This window comes from Lampris incognitus, chromosome 6 (assembly GCF_029633865.1).
Source record: "Lampris incognitus isolate fLamInc1 chromosome 6, fLamInc1.hap2, whole genome shotgun sequence".
Lineage (NCBI taxonomy): Eukaryota > Metazoa > Chordata > Actinopteri > Lampriformes > Lampridae > Lampris > Lampris incognitus.
This window is the reverse complement of record NC_079216.1, coordinates 52,897,416-52,925,136: the sequence shown is the minus strand read 5'-3', so window position 1 is coordinate 52,925,136 and position 27,721 is coordinate 52,897,416. Positions and strand designations below refer to the sequence as shown.

The 27,721-nt window shown below is 42.0% G+C and overlaps 1 protein-coding gene across 1 annotated transcript in view; it reads left to right on the top strand.

The window, feature by feature from the left end:
- The window catches only part of shank2b (SH3 and multiple ankyrin repeat domains 2b), a 251,559-nt gene that overhangs the window by 95,249 nt on the left and 128,589 nt on the right, over positions 1–27,721 (top strand). The window contains 3 exon segments of the mRNA XM_056282438.1: positions 788–865; positions 1,528–1,594; positions 11,963–12,341. Coding sequence (XP_056138413.1) covers positions 788–865; positions 1,528–1,594; positions 11,963–12,341 — 524 coding nt within the window.

Genomic DNA, 27,721 nt, shown 5'->3' with positions numbered 1-27,721 from the left:
TTAAAAAAAAGTCAACTAATGAATTTTATCTTGGGACAAGCAAAAATGGCTATGTTAGTAAGCAGAAAGAGGAAGATTGATGACTCAGTAGACACAGATGTAAAGCTGTTGTTTACCAGGATGGCGAAGGCCAGGATGATGATTGATTTTAATTACTACGCAGAAATTAATGATATCGAGCGATTCAGTGTTATCTGGTCTCATGGGGATGTGTTGTGCTCGGTAAAAGACAACCAACTGTCACGCTGGGAGCAGGAATTGAGGACCCAAATGCAGACAGCGGAGACAGGCTGGCCTAGAACAACGCTTTAATAAAGCAAAAAAACTCACAAAACAGGAACATAGATACAGGCAGCAAGGGAGGCTCAAGACAAAACGTGAAGTATCCCGCCAACAAAAGTTAACATAACGATCTGGCAAAGAGTCCAGGGAGGCGACTCGGGGAATAACTGCTGGGGAGCCAATCAGGTAATTGGGCACAGGTGAGCAGGGCAGGAACAGAAATGCCAATTTCTGAACAGAATGGGGAACAGGTGAGCAAGGCAGGGGCAGCAACAGAAATGACAAGCCAGTCGGGGAATGGGGGACAGGTGATCCTTGATGACCCAGACCACACAACCATGACACCAACTTGTTTTTTTCTGGAGAGTTGATGTGATTTATTTATTTTTAAGTATTTATTTATGTGCTTGTGTTTTGATATGGTTGTTTTTTTTTTAAATAAAAGTTACTTTAAAAAAAATCTCCCTCCCTCTCTCTCTGTCTTCTCTTTTTTCTATTTCTTTAGGAACAATGTGCCAGGTTGCTGTTATCCAGAGGAGCCAGTAAAGAGGAGAAGAACCACAGAGGTCAGACTCCCTTTCAGGTAACAATGGCCATTATTGAAGGGGTCAAAGCTCTAAACACACCAAAGGTTTATCAGATGCAAAATCATCACTTCCCAGGTGTATGCAACTCATTACCCGACATGTAATTTTGTCTTCCATTCACTTGATGGTGATGTTGTGGTCTGTTCACAGAGGAGCTGAGCACTACTCATTTACTTGCACACTAAATTTCTCATAAAATACTGCCGGGGGGGGGGGGCAGGGCATCATCTAGATTAGATGCAGAGTATAAAATATCTACCCCCCCTTTGCAATTAAATACTTAACTTTGTTAAATCATACATTATCAAAACCATTATCATCAGGCAGTAACCACAACGCCCGAGATCTAGCAAGACTGCTGCCTGCTGTGTTGGCTGAAGTTGTCTTTAAATTCGTTGTATGCTCCTTAACATCATCGCTCCTGCTGTAGCTGGTATGGTAGTACAGATGTACAGTTAAGTAGACCTCACATGGTCTGAATATTGTTCCACAGATTTTTATCATTCTTTCACAGGCAAGACGCTAATGTGCACATAAGACAAAACGAGGTTGGTGTGTGTATGTGTGTGGGGGTACCAGTGACACATCTTGTACTGGAGCCTGAGCAGATCCAATGTCTGTAATAGTTCTTGATAACTGTGCATTGTCGGTGTGTCAGGTGGCGATCATTGCTGGGAACTTTGAGCTAGCTGAGGTCATCAAAAGTCACAAAGAGACTGACAACGGTGAGTTTATATGTAACTACCAAAACTTTCTACTTGGTCTAACCCTGTCTAACTGTTTAGGTTTGTGCATATTTGTCCTAGTAAGAGAAAATTAGTGTGTGTGTGTGTGTGTATGTGTATGTGTGTGTGCGTGCACACACGCATACATTTGAAGCCCTGAGATTCATTTATTCCATCTACTTTCCTCTTCCCTCTGCCTTTCACAGTTAAGTCAGGATATCAATTTCCTTAGGGTTAGTATGAGCATGTTTGTCATCAACATGACTGTGACAAAGTTTAGAAACTGTACTGGAAAAATACCGGAGAAGGGCAATTTGGATGCAGTAACGGTTCAGTCAGGACAGCGTCTGACTTTAGAATGTATGCTTCATTGCATAAGGATGACAAGATTAGGGCTGTAGTCGACCAAAGAAAATCTTGGTTGACTGAAATCATACCGACTCTTTAACCAATCAATTGGTCATGGAAAAAAAAACCTGCACATGATTATCTCTAGATTAACTAAATTAGCCACAGTGCACTGAGTGCACACTACCAGTTGGCCTTATTAGCCTAAATGAATTATAAGCAAACATAAAACGCTTATATTTTCTGCATGTTGAATATTTTTATACCAAAACAGACTCAGAGCCAACCAGCGTGGCGTGCACCTACCTATATTCATATGATTTCTGAAACTAGAACTATGTCAGCTGGTGATCCCAGCACAAGAACTATTGAGGAATATGCAAAATAATTTTAAGATAGTTGTTTTTATCTTATTTTATAATAATAATTGTAATAAAAAGGACCCTTCACTATTGTTCCAGCCCCCACTGTGTGACATCCAATTCCGTACATATATAGGTGTGATCTCAAAAACACGAAATAGCCTATTAACTTAAAGCTTTTACTCATAAATACAAAAAGGCAAGTCCATTTTAAAAAGGACATTTATTAAACAAACCAGCTCAAGGCAAGAACAATTTAGGCTACATAAAAATCCCATAACAGAAACAGGTTCAGCCGTTTGGATTTTTACTTTGGATTTTTTTACTTTCTTGTATTTATCTCTGGCCAATTCAGATCAATGATCTGAAACTGTGCAACTTGCCAAAGAATTCCAATATGTCTGAATTTAAACGTTGTAAAACTGGGCCAAAGCAACAAGCACAAACACTGATGATGACGCACTGGCCTAGCTTATTTCTACATTGATACAATGTAGCAAGTTTTGATACATTGTAGCACAGACCTATAGCATTTCTTTTTTTATCAATATAAAGGGGGAAAACAACATAAAGGGGGGGGGACAACAGAGACGTGAATGACAACATTAACAATGACTTACTGTATTATTCCAAAACTCAGTAACTCACACCAAAAACGATCTAGATAGATAAATAGCGCTACAGGTGAGAGGAAAAACATGTAGTTTTGATTTTGGGGTGAACTGTCCCTTTAACTACCCTGGTTACCGGTGCATTTAGTTAGTATTTGAAGCTTAAGGTAGCCTTCATAATGGCATCCATTTTTAGATCCTTAAGCATCATATTTAAATTATAACAACGGCCAGTTATCACTGCCAAAATGTGGAAGTGTCTACATGGAAATGCAAGTATATTTAAAAGGGAGATAAACGCTGCTTTTGAGACTTAAGCTAGCCTAGATAATTAGCTGGTTAATTTTAGCTAACAGCAACATTGGCTAAGTGTCTTGCCAACTCACAGATTGAATAATAACAATATAACATGGCGTGAATTTTGACAAGTAATGTTTTCTTCATGATATAAATACCAAAACGCTGCTGGGTTTTATTTCAACAGCAGACTATCTTTTTGATGGCTCTCTGTGGCATGACATTGCTGGTTGATATTCCATTGATGGGAGCCATGATAGAGTCAAGTCTAAATTACTTGCACGTATAATACAGGGCAGGGTCCGACATAACCGATGGCCAGGGGCCAGAAAAGGTTTATGTGGGACAAGCCCATCCAGGCCAGTACCTGGCCAATCAAGAGTCGTGGGTAGGTCCCTTTAAATCTTTCACGCCCTAGCATCATTCATCCATCATACTTGTACAGGTACTCCAAAAAAAACACAAAAAAAGTCTGTAAAAGAAACATACGAGGCTATGAAAAGAAAGAGGGACTTTTGTGGAAACAACAATACTCCTGGGTGCAAAACAGCGATTTGGTATGTTTTGTACAGTTTGCTGGTGAGTCCCTGAAAAGGGCAATTGAAGGGGTTTGTTTTTTAACGGCAGTGACAATTATCGAAAACATGCTCGCAACACACACGACAAGAATAGAAACTACTTGCAGTGCATGCTAGCCAAGCGGATGGCGGACGAACCGTCATCAGGCCCGCTTAACATCACAGCAAGATGGGTGAATACTTAGTGTCACCAGAGGATGGAGAAGCTTACCAACACAGCCTACCACATTGTACAGACTGAGCAGCCTATCACCACTTATGAAAAGAGGGTCGTTCTTCTAAAGAAGAACCGAGAGGACATGGGATCCCAATATATCACTGATGTGGCATGTGGAAGACACACAAACAAATGTTATAAAAATAATGGGTTACTCTTTATTTCAGGGGGTCGGAGGTGGTCAGAAATTACCTAGTAATTTCCCTAGTAATAAGGTGGTAATTATCACATAATTTCTTAGAAATAAGGTTGAAATTACCTTGTAATTTGGGTTAGGGTTAGGGTTAGCTGTAAAATTACTTGTAAAAACTACCGCCTTATTACTAGGAAATCTCAAGGTAATTTCAACCTTATATCTAAGAAATTATGTGATAATTATCACCTTATTAATAGGTAATTTCCAACCCTCCAAAATAGTGTTACCAAATGTTATAAAATTGAATCAGTTGTATGTAAGAATCAATTTTATTTTACTTGACATATTATGAGGCAACAAGCGGATGTATCATATTTTATACAATGAATAAATCACTAAAATAATGGAAAAAGAGTTATTTTAATTTTTTGGCTGTCGGGCCAGTAAAATTCAGATCTACTGGCCAAATGGGACGGTGGGGAGAAAAATTTTACGTTGGACACTACGTGATAATTAAGTATCTCTCCATCCATCCATCTATTATCCAAACTGCTTATCCTAATTAGGGCCGCGGGATGCTGGAACCTATTGAAGCCCAAGTCTTCAAAACATACTGCAACTCTTTGCCTTTTTACTCAAGATACAGGTGCATAAGAGTCTGAACAAAGCATAGAGGGCTTCCTCACTTTCCATTTACACCTTCTTTTCAATCTAAACTTTTCTCTGTTTTCTCTGAAACTCAGACATCATGTTTTGTCACACAAGTTACCACACATATACACATTGTATTCACTCATACTCATTGGCTGACCCCCTCATACACAATGAATATATTGTTGGGATTTTGTTGTAAATGAGATGTAATGTACATAAAAGCAACTTTTTTTTCTTGTAAAAGGTAAAATAGTTTGTGGGTTAGAGAGCAATTGTTGTGTGTACAAGGAGACAAATGGTGTATGTTGGGGTTTTTTGTGCATTGTTTCCGAAGCATATAAGCGCAGTTTTAATGTGAGTGGTAAAGTATTGTATGTGAGATTGTGTTTGTGTATGCAAGTGGTAAAATTGTCTGTGAGAGGTAAAGTACTAATTTGGCCTAAGTGGCCCCTCATTATTTCTGATCACATTTTGACATATGTGTATATTATTGCATATGATTCAGTGAAAAATACTGTTAAAGATATTTAACTAGGGGAGTCCAGGTAGCGTGACAGTCTATTCTGTTGTCTACCAACACAGAGATCGCCAGTTCGAATCCCCCGTGTTACCTCCGGCTTGGTCAGGCGTCCCTACAGACACAATTGGCCGTGTCTGCTGGTGGGAAGCCGGATGTGGGTATGTGTCCTGGTCACTGCACTAGCACCTCCTCTGGTCGGTCAGGGCGCCTGTTCGGGGGGGGGGGGGGATAGTGTGATCCTCCCATACGGTACGTCCCCCTGGCGAAACTCCTCATTGTCAAAAGAAGCAGCTGGCGACTCCACATGTATCGGAGGAGGCATGTGGTAGTCTGCAGCCCTCCCCGGATCAGCAAAGGGGGCGGGCAGCGACCGGGATGGCTTGGAAGAGGAGGTAATTGGCCGGATGCAAATGGGAGAAAAAGAGGGGAAATATCCACACACAAAAAAAAAGTTAGCAGTAGGGCAAAAAATTGGGGAAAAAACAAGCTCTAAAATAGTTGTTCCCTATCCAGGAATGAACTACTCTGTCTCTTATCTTTAGGAAAACGGCTTCCTCACCCTTATAAATACTCTCAAAAATGCACACACAGTGTTACACATGCTTGATCTTGTCTCCACTTACGGTTGTGTGTATGTGCACACTCATGCAGGCATACATTGCATAAATAAACGAGAGTACACTGGTGCATGCAACCACTAAAACACACACACACATGCATACATACACCAAGGAGCTGGATTATTTCCTACCATGGAAAGCAGCTTGTGACAAATTTAGACTTCCCTCGCTGCCATTGCCTAGCAACACAAGAGGGCTTGTTTCCGATACAGCTGTTACGATGGAAGCTAAGGGTTAACAACTATCAATTTCTTGGAGAGTGCACTGAAATGGATTTAAGCGTGTTTAATTGGCACTCATCAGTATCATTGGCTGATACACATCTATATATCCACATGGTATGTGTTACAGTATTCATATGGCGGTGACTACAGCTCATGACAGCATAGACCTGCCCGTCAGGGTCCCATTGAATTTGAAAATGTCCATTCATCTCATTTGGAAAGTTGCTTTTGTCCATAATTTTAAAAACTGAAAATCTGTTGTAGTCTATAAACTTGAAAATGAAGGCTTTATGCTACTTACATGGATTGGAAGTTTCAATTTAATTTCTATATTGAATTTTTGATTGACGACGGGAGCAGTGGAAAGTAGTAGTAGTAGTAGTAATAGTAGTAGACTGAATTCTTGATTGAAATGAAAGCAGGGTGTCCAGGTAGCGTAACGGTCTACTCCGTTGCCTACCAACACTGGGATTGCCGGTTCGAATCCCCATGTTACCTCCGGCTTGGTTGGGCGTCCCTACAGACACAATTGACAGTGTCTGCGGGTGGGAAGCCAAATGTGGGTATGTGTCCTGGTCACTGTACTAGCACCTCCTCTAGTCGATCAGGGCGCCTGTTTGGGTTGGGGGGAATAGCGTGATCCTCCTGCATGCTATGTCTGCCTGGTGAAACTCCTCACTGTCAGGTGAAAAGAAGCAGCTGGGTACTCCACATGTATCAGAGGAGCGTTATTGTGGATCCCACTGCTTTTCTAGGCAAGACACGCCCTGCGTAGCATCCAGGCACCTGGATTCTAGGAAGACCCACCCCTACTCTGCCTCTGATTAGCTAACCTTAAACCTAACTCCACCCTAACCCTAACCTTAACCAACCCAACCAACGGCGGCAACGAGTACTGGCCAATCAGAGGCCAAGAAAAGCAGTGCCAAGAAAAGCAGTGGGATACATAATAACGCATCAGAGGAGGCATGTGGTAGTCTGCAGCCCTCCCCGGATCGGCAGAGGGGGTGGAGCAGAGACTGGGACGGCTCGGGAAGAGTGGGGTAATTGGCCGGATACAACTGGGAAGAAAAAGAGGAAGAAAAGAAAGAAATGAAAGCTCATTAAACCCCAGCTGTGACCGAACATGTTCAAAATTTCACACTTCCTTTCACACATCATTGTAGGTGTCTCTGTAAAGCAAAAAACAAACTTAATCCTCTGAAAAATTCAAGTTATTTGAAATCTCATCAGTTGGTCTTTGGATAATGAAACATCAGCTACATAGAGACAATGTTATTTTTCAAAAGGAAGAAGGGCAATACTGGAGGCACAAGTCTTTTGCAAGAAACTTGGTGACTTTTAAAGGACACTTACACCCACTCTGTGAGCACGTGAGTGTATGACCTCAACAAATTAAATAACAACCCCATAAAAAAAGCAAAGCCCTTTCTCTGGCTCATGTAATGGGTTGTTAGAAAAGTGGTTGTAGGTGCTGTATAAGTGTAAATATGAGGAAGTGAGCATGTGTTGGGTGAGGCTTAGGGCAGTAATTGAGCATTTCTGTGCTCCTTCTTTTACAAGGCATAATAATACTTAACCATGATAGAACATTTATTGATTTTTGCTTTGAATATACCCGTGTGAGTCTATGAGGGTCAGTCGGTGTGATGTAATTAACTTGTTCTGTTTCTTTTAGTTTGAATCTCAAGTGTGCATTGAACATCAGTGCTGAATTCATACTTAACATGTTAATACCTGATTCCAGATCATAGTTTGCTCACCATTCCTGTCCCTTCCGTACTACATACAAGTAATGAGAAAACCTCTTTAACAAAGACTGGTGCACAAATCTTATTTCGATAGCCTGATTTTGAATTAAGAAATTCTATAGATTAAGAAATGAGGGGAAGGTAATAAACGGACGGTGTTCATCCAGCATAGGCCTTCTGTCCTGTGCTACTCCACTCAGTCTGCCTCGAATTAGCATGGGTGACTCACTGGGGAGGGAGCGAAAGAGGGAGAGAAGGAAGAGAGGACAGCATGTCAGAGAAAGACAGGCTATAGAGTATGTGGGTCAGACAGAAAGTAGGAGAGATAGCATAGTGGACAGAGAGAGAGAGAGAGAGGGAGAGAGATGGGTAAGAGGCGGAGGTGTGATGCCATCTTCCCAGTGGCAGCTAGCATCATGTGGGGTGTGTTCTGTCACCTCTCTCTCCCCCCTTCGTCTCCCTCTCTCTTCCTCTCCGCTCTCTCCATTTCTCTCTAACGCTCTGTCGAACAGAGATGTAGTTCACTGATAGCGTCGCCAGCAGCCTCCTGGTCTGTCCTGCTGCACAGAAACCTCTGACTATGACTCCTTAAGCACTAAGGGAAGAAACAAAACAGGGAGCCAAGATGAAGTCGTTTCTAAATGCTTTGAAGAAAGAAGGTAAGAGACCGAAGCAAAACTGGGAGAATACAAAAAAAAAACCCAAAACTGCTGAACTTTTAACACTTAATATAACTACAGTTAAGGAATTTTCAGTACAGACAAACTATTTATTTGAAGATGCGCTCTTTATTTTCCACTCAAGTTGAGCTTTTGTGCCTTACTCTTACGACCCTCTCCAGCCTCGACATTCAAAAGGTCAAAGCAGGAGGCTGTTTGAGCCGCTGCAGCACCAAGTCTCTGTGTTTGTTCCTGGTGGATATTTGTACGAGAGACATGGAGCGGCCTCTTAATGTCTTAGAAGGTTACACGTTTCGAAATTGTTCGGTGTTTCTTCGTTGCTCATCTGGATGCCAAAGTGTGAGGTGTGTGTGTGTGTGTGTGTGTGTGTGTGTGTGTGTGTGTGTGTGTGTGTGTGTGCTGTGTAAAGACTGAAGCCCTACCTCCTGCTATGACCCCAGCACTGCGCAGTCCGACTGCAGCGATTATAATTGTATGATTTTGTGAACTGAGTGCACCTTTCTTAAACGTGCTTCCATCTTTATTTACTGTTTGGTCTGAAGGCACATTTGAAAGTAATATAAGTCGTGTTTGATCAGTGAAGATGTAATGATAGTGAAATGTTTGTTTCTACTTCTGAACTCCTCCCGATTGTGCGTAAATGTTAATTGTGGAATTTAACAAATCACGGGCCGAGGCGATGTCTGGAGAATAGTTGGCTTTTTGTTTCAGAAAATGAACAGAGCTAAGAGGTTCAACAGAAAGTTCAAGAAGGTTGCTGTTTAAATGCAATATGTTGTTGATTCCTTTATAAAAAAAACAAGGTATCGCCACTTCGACTACACCACCTTAATAATATGAATTAATTACTATGGAGGATGGCGTAGACTCAGTCATGTACAGACTTTATTAATTCATTAGAGAATATGTGGCTCTCTTTTTCACCGGATGAGTGTAACCATGTACTACTCAGATGGATTTTTTTTTAGACTTAAGAATTATCAAAGGATGGGGTGTTCGGGTAGCATAGCCATCTATTCCGTTGCCTACCAACACAGGGATCACTGGTTCAAATCCCGGTGTTACCTCCGGCTTGGTCGGGTGTCCCTTCAGACACAATTGGCCGTGTCTGTTGGTAGGAAGCTGGATTGTGTGTATGTGTCCTGGTCGCTGCACTAGCGCCTCCTCTGGTCGGTCAGGCCGCCTGGTCGAGGGGGAGGAGTAACTGGGGGCACTAGCATGGTCCTCCCACGTGCTGCGTCCCCCTGGCGAAACCCCTCAGTGTCAGGTGAAAAGAAGCAGCTGGCGACTCGGAGGAGGAGGCATGTGGTAGTCTGCAGCCCTCCCTGGATCGGCAGGGGGGGTGGAGCAGAGATCGGGATGGCTTGGAAAAGTGGGGTAATTGGATGGGTACAGTTGGGGAGAAAAAGGGGGGGAAATATCAAAGGATGCAATGAAACTTCTTAGTTTGGCTTTAGGTCAAACTAAGAAGTAAACCAATGAAAGCGTCCATACCGAGGACTATTTAAAAACCTTCCTCACAGTAATCCGACTTACCTGTTGTATTAAAGGGCAATAAAAGCTGTCTCTCGACCAGCACTTTCCACAAAGCTGAGTTGTGGATATTTGGCATACCTTACCGTGCTTCATTTCACCAAGCTGTATCAGCAAACAACATCCTAAATTATGTAAAACACGTATACTTAAGAGCTCAAACCGTATCTTAACCATGTCATATATTGCCACACTTTGGACCCCAAATGACTTTTTTTTTTGTCAGCCACAGCATGATTTTTCCCTTTTTTTTGAGGGGGGGGCAACTTCTTATTCTACCTCATACCAAGTGTCTATTGGTTTGAGATCTGGTGTCTGTGCATGCCACTGGTGTAAGTAAAGTCTTTATTTTGTCATATGAAACATTACCCTTCAGGGAATATATTAAAAAAAGGTTGCTTTGGTCATTAGGGAATGCACCTGGCTGCAGAAATGGTTAGGCATACATGTGCATTCAAAAAATGTTCTGTTAGGTCTCGAGGGGCAAGTGTAAGAAATAATTACCCACATCATGACATGACTTCCTTCCAGCCTGTGGTGTTGACAGCAGATGGGGTGGATCCAGGGATTCGTGCTGTTTCCACCACATTCTGACTCGGGACGTTGCAACGGAAACCAGATTTGTTGAATTAGGCGACAGTTTTCTTCACTTCAGGCATTCAGTCATGGGGATTATGTGCACAATGTAGTCTCATCCTCTGGTTCCCAGCTGACAGGACGGTGCAGCGGGGTCTTCTGCAGCTGCAGCCCAGTCTACTTTAGGGTTCAAATAGCTAGTCCTACATTCTGAGATGCCCTTCTGCACACCATTGTCACCCAGAGTTATATGTAAAGCTTAATACATTTCTGACCTGCCTGCTAGTTTGTTTAAAACTTTACATTCTCTTCTGCTCACTCTCATCAACAAGTTATTTTCCTAAAGAACTGTCTAGGACTAGATGTTGTTTTTGCACCGTTCTCTCTAAACTCAACATGTTGTGGCCCACAAAAATACTTAGAGGGCGTATTTTTCCCATGTACGAGAAACACGCTTTTATGATTCAGATGATCATTGTACGAAGCTCACTTAGGTCATGCATATTGCCTTTTATAATTTTTAGTCAGATCGTAAGTGAACCTCTTGACCCCATCTTAAATGCTTGCTCTAGATGCGTGTGTGTCTATGGGGGTTTTGTAGATAAGCTCACAGTTGCCAATTTGCTAACAAAACGGATTTGTTTAGAAAGACTTTCGCAGTTGAAGACATTGAAGATGTAGGTAAAGCACCCAACTTGCGTACGATGCATAACATAAAAGCTCAACCAATGATTGGTTGTCAGAAAATCAAACCAGGGTAGGTGCTAAAAATATAGAGGCATGGTTGCAATTCTGATGAAAGGGAAAGTGGGCTTTTCTTCTTCTTCCCCTTGTTCTTAGCGCTCCACCTCATATTTTTTCCTCTTCCTCCTCCTCTTCCTCCTCTTTCACTGCCTCCTCCTCCTCCTTAGTGTTTATCAGGCAGATAGAAACATTACCATTATCCATGTCATGCTGCAGCTGTGTCCATTTCACACACTTGTACGCTTGGCACACAACATGCACACCACACGTACACTCATTGCCTAGTTGTTGTTGTCTGTGAACAGTTCCTTTTGCAGGTTTGACATTGTGTATAGTGATGCAGTTTGTGTGTATGTCTGTGTTTGCATCTGTGGCGTGTTGGTGTGGTTTTATGTCATTAGGTGTTTTCTTGATGAATATACATTTTATTAGCTGATTTGTGTGGTTGACAATGCAAATGAGCTGAAACAGCTGATGATGTTTTTTTTTCTTCTCTCCTCTCTCTTCTGTTCTCCAGTGCCTTTAAGAGAGGCCCCTCCCAACCAGCATCCCGCCCGTCGAAATCAGGCCACTCCCCCTAAACATCAGGCCGCTCCCTCTCGCAGCCACTTATCCGCCCCCTTCGTCCTCCTGCGCTCTAACAGTGACAACAACCTCAACGTCAATAACAAGCAACTCAACTCCCCCTCTTCTCCAGCGCCCTCGCCCTGTGCCTCCCCCCTGTGTAGCCCCGCCCCCTGTCGCAGGACCTCCCAGCCCAGCATGCCCTCACCCGGGGGGAGCACGGTGAAGACGGTGGGCGGGGTGAGAGGAGGTAGGCCCCCACCACGGAGCCGCTCTCCGTCTCTGGGAAGACTGGGGGAGGAAGCCAGACGACATCAGCAGAGACACAGCAGGTGGGTCACAGCACGGCTTGTTTAGCCTCATCCGCAAGGCAACACATGAAGATGGATTATTAAGTTAGGTGAATAACAAAAGTGAAGAGCAGAATTTCACATTTTATGATCTGGATAATTGTTCAAATAAGTGTCGATATTTGTACCAGATATAATCGGTTGTAGTCTCTTGCTGTTGCCTAAACAGGTTTCTCCAGGGCGTCATCGCTCATTTAAACACTGCTCCACAGCAAACTCTTGAGGGCAGACTACTAGAGCTGGGCTTGCATGCTGTGGGTGCATGAATGGTTGCAACCAATCTTAAGAGCCACAAATCTACCAAGGCTATATGAGAATGCTCTGCATCGACTGTCACCACATCACCTCAGCCATCTCAGCTGACTGGAGCGTATTAGTGTGTGTGTGTGTGTGTGTGTGTGTGTGTGTGTGTGTGTGTGTGTGTGTGTGTGTGTGTGTGTGTATGTGTGTGTGACCTAGGGAGCCAGTGAAAGTGGGCCATGTCAATTACCCAGCAGTCTTTGCATAGCTAGCTAAAGAGGAAATGGAAGGATAGATTAAATCTAAAAATGTCAGTATGGTTAAATTAAAATATTATAATTGGTGCTTCTGTGTAGAAACCTCACAATGCCCTCCTGTGGAACGTTGACCTGAGCTAACCATTGTATGTTGAATTCACCTCAGTGTTCCTTCTGGCAGCTCAGCACGTTGTTTTATACCTACTTTGAAACTGACACACCCATATTATTTCTATGATTGAGAAATGTAGTTCATGAACATTAATAACAACCGCTAATACCTCTAATTTCATCCTTTCAAGGTCTAATGTATTTAGCATAATGCTGCCACATTTACACTGCTATTATTTTGTCAGAGTGGGTCAAAGCCAAGCGTGTTTAAGCATATTACAGAGGCTACTTTTCCATCAATGTCTAAACTGATATAGGCCACAAAATAATAGGAATATAATGCAGCAAAATAGGAATTACACAAAATGTGAGAGTTTCTGCAGAGGCTGTCATAATTGATTCTCTGTGGAAATTGTTATCTTATACCTTATCTTGCTCTCGTTGGATATATTTCGCAATTATAGCAAAATAAGGCACAAGATAATAATTTATCTGTGGAAATTGTTATCTTATACCTTATCTTGCTCTCATTGTAAAAGATTATATCACTCATCGTATGGTTTTTAACCTAAGGGATTCATTCATAATAGAGGGGGGGAAAAAGAGAGAGTGTATGGGAAAAGTGTTATATATGTGGCATGAGGCAAAAACATTGTAAATTAGCAGGACTAAAGCTTAGGGTCACATGTGGACTTTCCGCAGAATACCGAAACACACTCTTTCCGATAAACATTATAACTGAAATTTTTAATCAGATTCCAGCATCTCGGTGAATCCAGTGATGTACACTCACTGAAATTTTCATATGCCCCTATATCTCCCTGCATACATTAGAATGTGCTGATTTCTTTTCCAATTCATGTCTATATCTTATCGGTGTACAAACGTTATATAAAACACTAGATTTAAGGAAATATTAGCTTAAAATAACACACTTGATATTATGAATGTTATGTGACTTCAGTGCAGATTTCTCCTGCTACGTCACCTCATTGGGAACAGTAGTTTCAAGATTAATTTTCAAGGTGCTTTTATGACCCAATACAAAATATGGTGTTATATTTTGGGTGCATTGGATATATTAATATTGTATTTTTGAGAGTTTGACTTTCTTTTTTGGCTAAACTCTTTCTAAGCTGTCGTTAAACGTTCAGAGGCTGTCGTACACACATACACACGTACCAGCATGGAGTTGTTCACATACAGTATTTGTTACCCACATGAGATAATACATAGAAAATAGTCTTTTGGCAAGTCTCTGCACATTAAAATATCAACCTGTTTTGTTTGAGTGTTTCCAAATATTTTATGCAAAAATTTGAGACCATCTAAAAACATGTAAACCTGGTGTTTCACTGTCTCGTACTGTCAGCCCTCGTACCAAAGGTCAGTCTGTGGGGTCAGCCTATTTATTAAGTGAGGACTACTACTATTAAAGTGTTAGCATTCCCTACAAAGTATTGATTAACACAATGCAATTTTGCAGCAAAACAGAGTTTAAAATGGGACATGTTCTCTAGTGGCAGGTTCGGTTACTATGGTAATAGCAATGCATCATCTAGAAGATGCTGTGGTTCTGTCCACTGAGCATTAAATAATACAATAACACTTACTTTCTCTCTCTGTCCATCTCACACACACACACACACACACACACATGCACATAGAAGGGTGCACACACATGCACAAACAGGAAAGATATACATAGTTAAACACCCCAGTACATTCTGGTAGATAGATTATTAAGACAAACATGTCATATTGAAAAATGTATTTATGCTTTAACATTTTAAGGGCATGCTCTTGGCAATTTACATGGTATGCAATAGCCTTGTGTTTCCCTTTTGAATAGCTAAGCAGCCGCAGTTTGCTTATATAGGGCAGTCTATTCCTGTGTGTGTGTGTGTGTGTGTGTGTGTGTGTGTGTGTGTGTGTGTGTGTGTGTGTGTGTGTGTGTGTGTGTGTGTGTGTGTGTGTGTGTGTGTGCTTCAGCAGAGCAGATGAGAGCAGAGTAGAGGTGTTGCTCTGTGTGGCTGAGTGTTTTCTAGCACAGTACGCATATACTCACCCAGGCATGGCTGTAAGTCTCTCTTTATATGCCTGATAGCAGTAAATTGTTAAGTCAAGTCAATTATTTGTATCCACCTTATTCCGGCACGTGCTGTCGCTGAACCGGAACCGGCATTTTCCATGGTAACGGTACGCTAGCCGTCTTTCTTAGAGCGATTTGTACGGCGTCTCATTCATTCATGAAGATCTAGCCAGCCAAATTAGCTAATGATGTGGGAACACAACCTCACGGAGCTCAAAAAGGGTGAAATAAGAATACCTTTGCCGTCCATAATAGATGGTTGGGAAGATGACGTGAAGAAGTGGCCTCGTATCATGTACGGTAGCATTTTCAGCTATTTTGTTGAGTCCGTTGCCTGTGATGGTAAGGCGATGAGCAATTTAAAAAGCTCGGAGGCGTACCAATATCTACACAGCAATAAAGTCAGCCAGGTGTTATTTAAGGATGTTGGAAATGACCTTGTGTACCTAAAAGAAGACATAGTGCCGAGTCAGAGCCTGCATGTGTCTCATCATAAGGCCTGGGTGCAGCATCAGTGACAGGTGACATTCAGACAGAGAGTTGCTCATGTATCGCAGGGCCAGGGCGCTCTTGTAGTCATGCAGCAGCAATTCTGTGGAAGGTCAGGAAAGTAATGACATGAAAAGGCATGAAAAATTTGATTTTACTGTGATATTTTTACAAATAAATTTACTGAACAGAAAATTGTACTGTACTTCAATAAATTCACTGCTTAATATGATATTGTTGTTGTTGTGGCATGCAACCTCAAATCTCACAACTAACTATGTACATTTAGCTAAATACTGTGCTTGAGTACAATTTTGAGGTACTTGTACATTACTTGAGTATTTACGTTTTATACTATACTATACTTAGTGCCACCTCAACCAACTACAACATTAAAGTTGCCTACTGCTTACATATTAATGCATCAGTATGATTCAATAATAATAATAGAATAGAATAGAATAGAACTAACAGTAGCCACTTTGCATTATTGAGCACTTTTACTTTTGATTCTTTAAGTACATTTTGTTGCTGATAATTCTGTACTTTTACATTTTGAATTTTGAATGCAGAACTTTTACTTGCAATGGAGTATTGTTATACTGTGGTATTGCTCCTTTTACTTAAGTAAATGATCTGAGTGCTTCTTTCCCCACTGTTGGATGTTGAATGTTCCCCCACTGTTGCAGATGTTACACTGAAAGTGTAACATCTGCAACAGACAGCAACCTCTCAGGGGATGGTGTTGTTGTCGAGCCACATGTGATGGTTGCGTCTTTGGAGTACCTGTGGTCCTCTATTGCTGGGTCTGCCCACTGTGTTTGGGCATCATGAAAAGTCTTTGAAATAGGACCTGGCTCCTCAGAAACCTCCATCTCACCACACTCATCTGCAGGTAATACATAAAGTGCATATTTAGGTCGCAACATTTTTTTTTTTATTTAATCTTTATATATACAGGTAATCCTGTTGAGACAACAGAGTCTCATTTTCAAGAGAGACCCATCCTGGAACAAACAAACACTACCATATAACACTGAGTTACCGACAGACAGGTTGATCAGTACAAAACACAAAAAAACAAGAGATGTATTGCTTCAGTAGTTATCAATTCAAGCAGATGGAAAAGTACACAAAGACTGACATAAATTAAATGTACATACATTTAAAGTACAATGTTCAGACATGAATTAATGATTAGTTCATATTATTTATGAAGGATCTGGAAAAAAAAATAACAATAACAAATCAGGTCTAATTTGAATAAACAATTTTAAACACTGTGCCTTACTTGTAGCTGTTGTCAGACTATTATCTACTGCAAATAAGCACTCTAAACCAAGTGGTGTTGTATGGGGGACTAGAGTTGGCTAATTAGACTCTAACTTGCACACAGACATCAGGATACATAGCCTAGGTTTAATATTTTCAAAATACATGTTCTGTATCTGTTTGTTAAATCAGGGAATGGAATTAGCAGCTGCCAAAGGGTAACGTTAAATGTCTGTGGCAAGTAAAAATTTCAGGTCACCATGGCAGACAGGTTTTTCTTATGCTAATAATATTTTTAAAAACAATTCTTAGTTAAGAATAGTCAGGGATAGTCAGATTCTGAAAACTGAAAAAACGTGGCGTAAACAACGCTAGCAAACTAGTCGACATCACATTAATTTACCTGTTGTTGTGACACGATGAGTCCTGGTGAGGGCGTCTCTTCTTCTCAGGTGGCCTCTCGGAACCCAGAGAAAGTGTTGGGTAAGGGTTATCCAGCATTGGCTTCTTATCAACAAAGTGAAACGAGCAAACAAAGAGTTTGAGGGGGCTTTTTTAAGTTGAAGTTCTTCAGCCAATTTCTTTTTGCCTCGTCGTCTTCTGGGAGGCAATGGAAAGTGCACCATCGCAGACAAGAACAGTCTGATTTAGTTTTGGGCTTATGATCAAAGCGCTCCCGTTTAAGCCACTCATTAAGTTTCATCTGGCTGTCCGTACAACCACGAACCGCACATGATGTCCCTGAGCTCCGTAACGACATTTTATATGTAGGTTTGCAACTCTTATCGTCTTTTTTTAAACACGAATAGCAATAGCGAACACTTCTTTAGCCAAATCTGCTGCCGGTCTGTGATACTGCTTCCGCCGAACACCGGAAATATTACCCATAATCATTTCCCCAGTGGTCACTGCCCCCCAGGAAACTCATGGATAGCCCAATATCACAAATTACAAATTTGCCTCAGGGGGCTTTACAGCAACACAACATCCTGTCCTTAGACCCTCACATCAGATAAAGAACAACTCCCTAAAAAAAACAACCTTTAAGAGGTGTGATGTTTTGTGCTTCTCATAGCATCAGTAAATGGACAGACAATGACTTGAGTGAACGATGATTTTAGTGAAGTCTCACGGGATATATTTACACATGGCTGCTGGCTTCCTGACTGCACAATAGTGCCTGACTACCTAGCTGGCTACCATATCATCCTATCAGCAGGGGGAGTACTTAGACTAGAGCCCAGTCAGTTTGTGGACATTACATCACTCTTTTCTTTCTTTTTTTCTTTTTTTTTTGAACAATAGCTCAGTTTCAAGTTCCGAAGTGCTACTGAAGTACTTTCCTTGTAAGCATTCTCAAATATCCGAAAAGCCCACAATGGCCTTAACTTATTCCATATTTGCAATAAATGCATTTGCTGTAGCTGTCCATGAAACATCTGAAGTCAATTTCTATAGTGCTACTAAAACAGTCCTTTACTTTGGGCTTTAAGCTTGCTTGTATAGAACAGTCCATGGAACAATACTCTTTGTTTTTAAACAGTCTCAAATCACAACAACATTGTCAGTCCATGAGACAGAATAATCTCTTATTCCACAACAGTCCATATTGGTCCGTGAGACTACTCATACTCACGGAGGTAGGGAGGATGTCTGTTGTGCCGAACAGGATATCTTGGAGATGGTGTGTTGACAACAGTCTCATCATCGCTATCGTGCTCTGGAGCTCAGTAGGTATTTTCTTGAAAAAGGATGAGTTCCTTGTGATGGAGTGTCCATCCTTCGTTGCTGTGACAATTGAGCCATTGATCTTTGACACAGTGTGTGGTTCACTGCTGTAGGGTGTGATGAGCTTGTTGTGCTTAGGCTGGCGTTGGAGCACGGGGTCTCCTGGGGTGAGAGTACGTGGTGTTGTGTGACGACATGAGTCGGCATAAGCTTTCATGTTAGCTTTAGCTTTTCCATCTTTTGCTCGGATTCAATGATCTGAGCTGTTGGAAGTGGCATGGTTGAATGTGGGAATTTTTGTGTAGATCCTCCGTTGGAACAGAAGCTCCGCTGGTGAAGCATATGTGGTGCTGGTGTTGAACGATACTCTCAAAGGAATATGTTGAGATGCTGCTTCCATGGTATGCCTTGTGTTCCTGCAACACGGATGGTCTTGCTTAGTGTGTGCATAAAATTCTGCAGTGGCGTTATCTTTGGGCCACTGGGGTGTGATTCTGCAGTGATGACACCCAAGGGAGGTTGCGAACTGGGCAAACTGGTCACCATTAAAAAGAGGGCCATTGTCTGTTTTGAGCACTGTGGGGATTCAAAACATGGAGAATACTTTGTCTATAACTGGTATGACTGTGTTAGCTGAAGTTGACAGCCTCATCTACTGGGTACCGTGTGTATTCATCCACAATGACAAGTAGATAATCTCCAGCGGGGAGAGGTCCATAGAAATCTGCACTCGTGCTATGCCAGGGGTATTCTGGTAACTCAGGCATCTGCAGTGGCTCTGAATGTGTGACCGGTGTGTTCGCCTGGAATGCTATACAATTTTTGACTGTAGCTTCTGCTTGCTAGTCCATGTTTGGAAACCAAATTTTTGTCCTGAGGAGTGTTTTTGTCTTAACAATGCCCTGGTGTCCCTTGTGAGCAAGTTGTAGGACTCTGTTCTGTAGGGCTGTGGGGATGATGATTCTCGTGGTTCTTAATATGATATAGTCCGTGCGTGACACTGTTAGTTCACTGCTAATTTGTTTGAACTGCTTCAGAATGGCAGTGTGGTGTGTGTCATGTGTGATCTTGTACCACATATTGTTTCTGATATGTGCACTGACGTTTTGTGGGATCAGGTCTTTCAGAGATTCCTCTTTCATCTCTGTGAGAGTCATTGCTTTGGGTGTAGGATGATGGGTCATGAAGTTGACATATTCCTCTGCTACTTTTGCTGCCTGTGTGCTGTAGCCTGTCTGTGTGGGTATGGGATGATGGAACATGTAGTCGGCTGGGTTGTCAGCTCCTTTTCTATACTCCACTTTGTAGTTGTATGGCTGAAGCCTCAGTCCCCATCTCTCGATTCTGGCAGGTGGTTTTGATCTGGGATTGTTCCAGATAATCTCAAGGGCCTTGTGATCAGTCATTAGTGTGAATGGATGTCCGTAGATGTATAAGTGAAATGCTCGTAGCTCCAGACAACAGCCAGTGCTTCTCGCTCTTTCTGTGAGTAGTGCTTCTCCACATCATTGAGAGCATAGCTTGCATATGCTATGGTGTGTCTTTCACCTTTCTCCTTTTGATAAAGGATGGCACCAAGCCCTAAAGGACTGACGTCGATGATCAGCTGTGTTTCTCTGTTTGGATCAAAGTATGACATGGTGGTATCACTGGCGAGACTGTCTTTGTTGACATTTAGTGCTGCTTCTTGTTCTGGACCCCACTCCCATGGCATATCTTTCCTTGTGAGCTTGTGCAGTGGTGCAGAGATAGAGGCAAAGCCTTTGATGAATCGAGAACAGTAATTGGCCATTCCGAGTAGACTCCTATCCTTTGGGTTGCAGGCCTGCTGTACAGCTGCAACCTTTTTGGAATCCGCTGAGATGCCATTAGCAGAAAAGACGAATCCAAAGAATTCGAGCCTAGACTTGTTGAATTCACATTTATTTTGTTTGAGTGTGAGGTCGCTCTCTTTGAGCCAACACTGCTCTGAGGTTGCTGTCATGCTCAGTCTGGGAGGTACCGTAGACGATGATGTCATCACTCAAATTTTTCACTCCTTTGAGGCCTTGGAGAATCTGGCAGATTGTGTTCTGAAACACCTCTGCAGCTGATGAGATACCGAAGTTCAGGTGTTTATATCGCCTCAAACCAAGATGGGAGGTGAATGTGGTTATATACCTGCTGCCAGGGTGGAGCTCCATTCAGTTCATGATTAACATCATCTATGGTGGGGTTGATGTGATGTTCACATTCGATGGCAGTGTTTGCTTGATGCATGTCCATGCAGATTCTCACTTTGTCTGGGTCTTTTGGTTTTGGGGGTGAGACGATGGGAGAGACCCATGGCGTGGGACCTGACACTGACTCAATTATGTCATCCGCTTCAAGCTTTCAAAGTTCATCTTCCACTTTTCTGCCTTATGTGGAATGGCACATGCCTGTGCGGTTGACATGTGGGTTGGACATTGGGGTTGATATCGAGCTTAACCTGGAAGTCTTTCAGCTTGCCAATTCAGTCAAACAGCTCTGGGTAGCTGTCGACAAGCTCGTCTGCAAATATCCTGCTGGTTGGCGTGGGTGACAAGGAGGTCACTATCTTAATCAGTCCTAGCTCAGTAGATGTGTCATAGCTTAGTATGGAGAAACTGTCCCCTTGAATCACATAGGACATGCCTCGAGACTGTTCGTTCCCTTTTTCCACATTTCCTTTGAATGCACCAACAACGGAGAGGGATTTTGGAGCGATAGGGGTAGATTTTCATTACAGTTGGCCTGAGTTGTGGGCGTGGCTTTAGTTTGTTGAATGTTGTTTCACTGATGATGTTCGCTGTGGCCCCCGAGTCTATCAAGAGTGGCACACTGTGGTAGTTTTGCAGTCTGTGTTTACTACAAACACATATTCATCATCGCTGCTAGATGAACCTGGCTTGTTACATTCACTGGGTTTAGTGCTGGTCACATGGTGTACGCTCTGACGTGCATTCTGTTGTTTACTGTTGTCTTTATATTGTTTTATGTCCTTACCTATGAGTTTTGAGTGGCACTGTCTTGCAGAGTGGTTTTGTTTACCACATGCTCTGCATCGCTTGCCTTTAGCTGGGCAGTCCTCTTCGTGTGGGTATTTGCCTCTACAATTCCTACACTGGTTGTTTGGTTTACCTCTAAATGGGCGTACATTTCCAGCTGATGGCTTGTTTTGAGCCTTCTGATGCACCACATTCACTGTAGCAGCTGTATCCTGTTCTGTGTCTGCAGCCTGCGTTTCAGACAGTTCTAGAGTTTTCCCGGGGTCCAGAAGTCCATTTAGTGTTACGTCGGGCTCTCGGCACCTTCCTGCGAAGCCTGGATGATGTGCAGCTCTGTATTAGTTGTGCTTTAATTTCAGAATCTATCTTTGTAAACTCACAGTTCTTTGCTCGCATGCGTAGCCTGGTGTGGTAGCTATCCAACATTTCTCCTGGTTGCTGCACTGCTTTTCTGAATAGGTAGACTTGATACTGGACACTCTTTTTGGGTGAAAAATATCCTGTAAGCTTCTGTTTTGTGGCTGCATACTTGCCTGCCTCGACTGCCATAGTATCATAGATATTGTAGCGAATTCGGGGGGCAGTCTGGGAGACCGTCGCCATGGCCGGGACGCGAACCTGTGTCTCCCGCTCCGCAAGCGACAACGTTAACCAGTCGACTAAAGGGTCCGACCCGTTAGTCAAGCACCAACGTGTCTACTTATCCATCCACGTTACAATATCATGAACTCGTTCTCCTGCTAAGTGCAACAGCAATGCTTTTAGCCTAGCATCTCCAGTAATGTTCATAGCTATGGTATAATTTTCAAACCTTTGAACCTACTTTGTCCATCGTGGCCCAATAGAACTGGGATCGCTATCAGTATCAAAGGGGAGGAGAGCGACATTGCCTAGGAGCGACATGGTGACGTTATTTTGGGAGTTAGCGTGCATCCTCGTTAGCTTAGCTTAGCAACTCACTCAGGGCTTTCGACCTTTTTTTCCCACTTTCGACGGAATTTTTCTTCGTCGCACAGGTTTTGATCCTCGTCGCCAATGTGATGCTTTGTGCTTCTCATAAGATCAAAAAATTGACTTACAACGACCGGAGTGAACAATGATTTTGGAGAGGTCTCAGATAATATGTTGACACATGGCAGGTGGTTTCCTGACTGTACATAAGTGCCTGACTGCCTAGCTGGCTACCATATCCTTCTATCAGCAGGGGGCGTACTTAGACTAGAGCCCAGTCAGCTTGTGGACATCACATCCATTCACCCATCCAAACCACTTATCCTGCTGTCAGGGTCGCGGGGATGCTGGAGCCTATCCCAGCAGTCATTGGGCGGCAGGCAGGGAGACACCCTGGACATTACAACAGGGAGAAAAGCAGGAAGAAACCTCATGGAGAGCAACAGAGGAGGGATCTCTCTCTCTCTTCCAAGACAGATAGATGTGCAATAGATGTTGTGTGTACAGAATAGAACACAATTTACAGAATACAACACTGAAAGAGTATAACAGTTAATTGACGCTTACACATCTTTCTGGCCAACTTGTGTCCTGCCTAGACTAGCTTTTATGATCTCTGATTGCTTCAGCCAAGTATTGTTGGTGTCGACATGAATGACAATATTACCGAAAGTAGTGGTGCCGTGTGTCCAAGTTCCCTGATTTTCACTCCATGATGCCAGCATCGCAAGATTATCTTCTATGTCAGAGACTCTGGCCCCGGGTTCATGGCAAACCAAGGCTGGCGAAGCTAATATAATATTGCGGGTAATGGAGTCTCTTATCACTAGTGCGTGTTGCCCTACTCTGTCGACAGGAGTGGAAGGGCACCAGTTAGACTATAGACAGGGCTGGTGAGGAGCAAAAACCGGTTTGCAGTCGGGAGAGGTGACTGCAGACCAGGTCACACGACCGGTGACTTGCCCTTGCGAGCCTTCCCACACCAGTAAACAGAGACAAATTCTGCCGCACCTGCCAACGAGGCAGGTCTGCTGTCAGGCCTGGGACTCTCTGGAGTGCCCGTCACGTTTAACATAAATGTAGCTGAAATAAGCTGCTCTAACTCAAGGACATGACCCTCAAGAAGAGACAATCTATCTATAACTGCGGTGCAGTCACCACACACCATCGTTTTAAGAAGGCTGCTTTGACTGCAAATGCAATAAAGCTAACTGCTAAGCTAGGCTAAACTCAAAGTTAATAAAAACTGGAACAAAAGGCTACCCACCAATACAAGAGTCGTTTGAGAAAGAAAACTAGTGAATCTAGCAATAAGTGAACAAAGCACAGAAAATAGCATAATCAGTAGGACACATGAAGAGGTTAGCACAGAATATAGATGAGAAGAGGTGTCTTGATGCACGCTTAATAATCCAGGTAAGAAAACCAAAGAAGGTTGAATCAGTTCATCTGGATACAACATCTACTGACAGATACATTTCAACACTCAACTAAGTGACATCTTCAGTCTAAACTGACTGCAGGTATCCCCACACCTTATATACAATACAGTACAATGCAGTTGCATAATGACCGAAACCAACGACCAGTTTCATATGCAAATATGGGTGTGACCATTAATTAGAGCTTCAAAGACCATGTGTACTATTCACGGAGGACTAGGGAATGTTGCAGTCACAGCATTGTAAGATGGTGACAGATGTATAACGACTGAAACCAACGACCAGTTTCATATGTGATATGGGACACACTCATATTTACATATGAAACTGGTCATTGGTTTCAGTCGTTATGCAACTGTATTGTATTGTATTGTTTATAAGGGGTGGGGATACCTAGTCAGTTTAGACTGAAGATGTCACTTAGTTGAGTGATGAAATGTATGTGTCAATAAGCATTGTATCCGGATGAACTGATTCAACCTTCTTTGAAGAGAGAATAAGAGAATAAACAGCAGTTATTGATTTCATGAAACTGAATCTCACAAAGCCAGAAGTCTGTACATGTTACTGATTAAGCTGAAGTATGTGTTATATGATTTAAGTATATGCTACTGATTTTTACCACTTCAATTTGCACAGAATCTACATCTGACAATATGGGCAAACAAAAATCTTCAATTTATAGTGATCAGCAAAAAATGGTTTGGATGGAAATTGATTTTTCAAGGTGGGATGTATATCCTGTTGGCCTTTTGTGCTCTCCATAGCCCTAGTTCACTGGAAATATTTATGAGAGGTAGTATAGCATTATTGCTCTGTGTGTTCTTCGCTGATGATGTATGAGCAACTTTGTTTTATAGTTAGGTTCCCAAAGTCTATTTACTGTGCAGTTTGCACTCTTCAGATATGAGTATGTATTTACTTGGATATCTCTCTGTTGGAAAATAAGATCAGTGACGTTAATTCAGAGCCCTGTAGAGCCTTGTAGTTTTCTCTAGCATCCATGTTACATTGGGGACACACTGCAAAACTTACAAGTCATAACCCAGCAGTCTCCAACCATGTGTCATCAAGAGCTATTTCCATGCAGGATTTAATTCCACCTTAATGCTACATCAGCAGATATCACTAGCATCAATTAGCCCTTCTCTCTCCCTGGTTGAAGGTGTGCTTATTAGAGATGTGAGTTCATACACATTGCCCATGGCAGCACATGACAGAGGGCCCCTGTCCTATCCGATACCAAAAATGCATTGAATCACACATAACAATGTTTTTCTAATTTGTTTGTCTGTCATGTAAAAATGTGTTCACATTAGATCATTTGGCAATGCACGGTATAATGCACTCAAAATAACTGAGATTAGGCCCGTGTGAATTGGACCTCATTTCGGAGGCCATTCAACATGACACCAATCAAAACAGCCATGGAGTGGGTCAGCCATTGTCAACTTGTTTTTAATTACCTCTACTTCACCTCACTGTTAAATCAGCTTCCGTTGGCTACTGTCAAGTCTCTTCTCATGTAGTAAATCACAAATACTCACATTCAACCCCTCATTCTCCTCACTCTCTACTTCTAAGAAAATGTTTTTAATAATAGAAGCGAAATTTGAAAAGCAGCCCCCGTGAAAGATATGTTAAGGAGCCCATTTGTTTTAAAGCTTTTTATACATTCACATTTGTTTCAGAAAGTTGTCAAAAGCCAGACAGGATCATAACAGTTCCCTAATGTTTTAGTATATAGCTAGCTAAAAGGTGCCCCATTTCCTAATAACAAAGAAACTTAGACCGAAATTAGTGTCTAGTGAGTGTCGCATATATTTGCTACTAAGCTTTTTTAATTAATGTCAACAACTTTTAGACAATACTTCTGCAGATCTAATTATTGTCTAAAAGTAAACTATTACTCATGTGGGTACAGCTGCACATGATTGAACATTGTTAAAAACTATTAGACAAGCAATCAGTGATGAATACTTGTGTCAGTAATAAACCTTTTGCAAGTTGATAGTCAGGGGTTTCTAGAACTCAACCCCCATTAAAGTTGTATGTCAGTCACTTGGAAATAGGATGTTTCCTCCAATAGCAGCAGCTCCAGGTATCAAATTTCAGTATTTTGGTTGGTTATCATCTCAATCTGTCATTCATTCACATTAGCTGACTGGCTGTGGTAAGAGCAGAGTTGAGTGGATTTGTTTACCTCACAAAGTCAGAAAACTTGCTTTGAATAGGAGGTTCTATGATGAAAAGGTTGGGTAGAGGCACTACATTCCAGAGTTTTTGAAAGTACAGTCTTTAGGAAAACTTCAGTTTGTTTTGTTTTTTTGGCCCCATGCCTTCATGCTTGTTAGGAGCTTTGGCCATTTGCGGAACTCCTCACCCTTCACAACTGATAAAAAGCAAAATTCTTCAGTCTGAGGCTGATTGAGGTTTTTTTAAATTCAGAATTGTAAACCATTCTACAAAAGAATTGGATGGTGCACGGATGCAGAAACTCATGAAAGTCATCATAACCACTGCAGGACAAATTCACATTGTTTAACATCACCGATGTTTAACCAAGATGTACCTTTTATGACTGCTTGTTGTTTGCGAAGTAGTGCTTGTCCTTCCCAGTTCCCCTAATGCTTCTGCTCACTGTCACAGCGCCAAAACTAATCTCCTGCACAAGTTTTTTTTTCAAAACTGCCATCAGCCTCGACAATACTACCCAAACCTACTTAAATCGCTGCCCCTCAGTTTTATCAGACCTCATAACCTCTTTTTGAATCCTGTGGTGGTCAGTTATCACAGAACCAGTCAAAATGAAATGGTCTTCGAGACAAGGAGAGTTTCTCGTTTAAAGACTTTATTGTAAGCACAAAAAGGCCTGAGTTGTCCTGCGGTGCAGCTGCCCAGCTGAGGCTCAAACATCCACATTTAAAGACATTTACCAGTACACACCTTCCTTGTGCAACCAATGTCCACCCACCAATATCTTTGCCAATATATTTTTGCTACATGTTGTTTTTCCCACAAAGTGGAGAAAAACAACCCTCATTATGTTTACACTTTTGTGTCTATGTTTGATCTGTCATCAGCTATTTTGATTTTAATGGTCACTATGACATTTCAATGTCCTTATGGACTTTTGGTACCTTCCAAATTATTCTCACTCCCTTTAGGTTGGGTGACTTCCTGTTGCACAAAGATGTGTGTGCTCTTTAATTCCATGATACCACAATAAAGATAAACCAGGTTTTTCCCAATATATAATACATTTTTACTTGTCAATTAATCTTCCACCCATAATCAGATACTGCAGTAATCAAACATAAGAGAGAGAGAGCAGATGCTTCCTTTCTCAAAACCAAGATGAGGTCAATCCTCCCTTTTGCCCTAACCTTATAATGGTCGTGTCAACACTAGAGGTTGTCCTGGCATCCTACACCACCTCTCTCCCTGCTATTTTTGGCAAATCATCCACACTTAATTTTAATCCCTCTTACAATTTGTTTATCCACCCAGATTTTAACAATTATGCAAATGAATATAAATGAATCCCCCACAGACCGAACATAACCATAGATCACAGGTCAGAGTCCTTGCATCTAAAATTAAGTCTAAAAGAGGCTGAGCTTTCTCCATCAGGTCAAATACAGTTTTTGAATGTAAGGTTCTGCCAAAATCTGGAGAGGAAACTGAAAATGGCGGAGTGGTTGGATGGGTATGCAGAAAAAAGAAGAGAGTAGATTACTTTCAGAGGTTAGAGGTGGTGGCTTTTGGGATG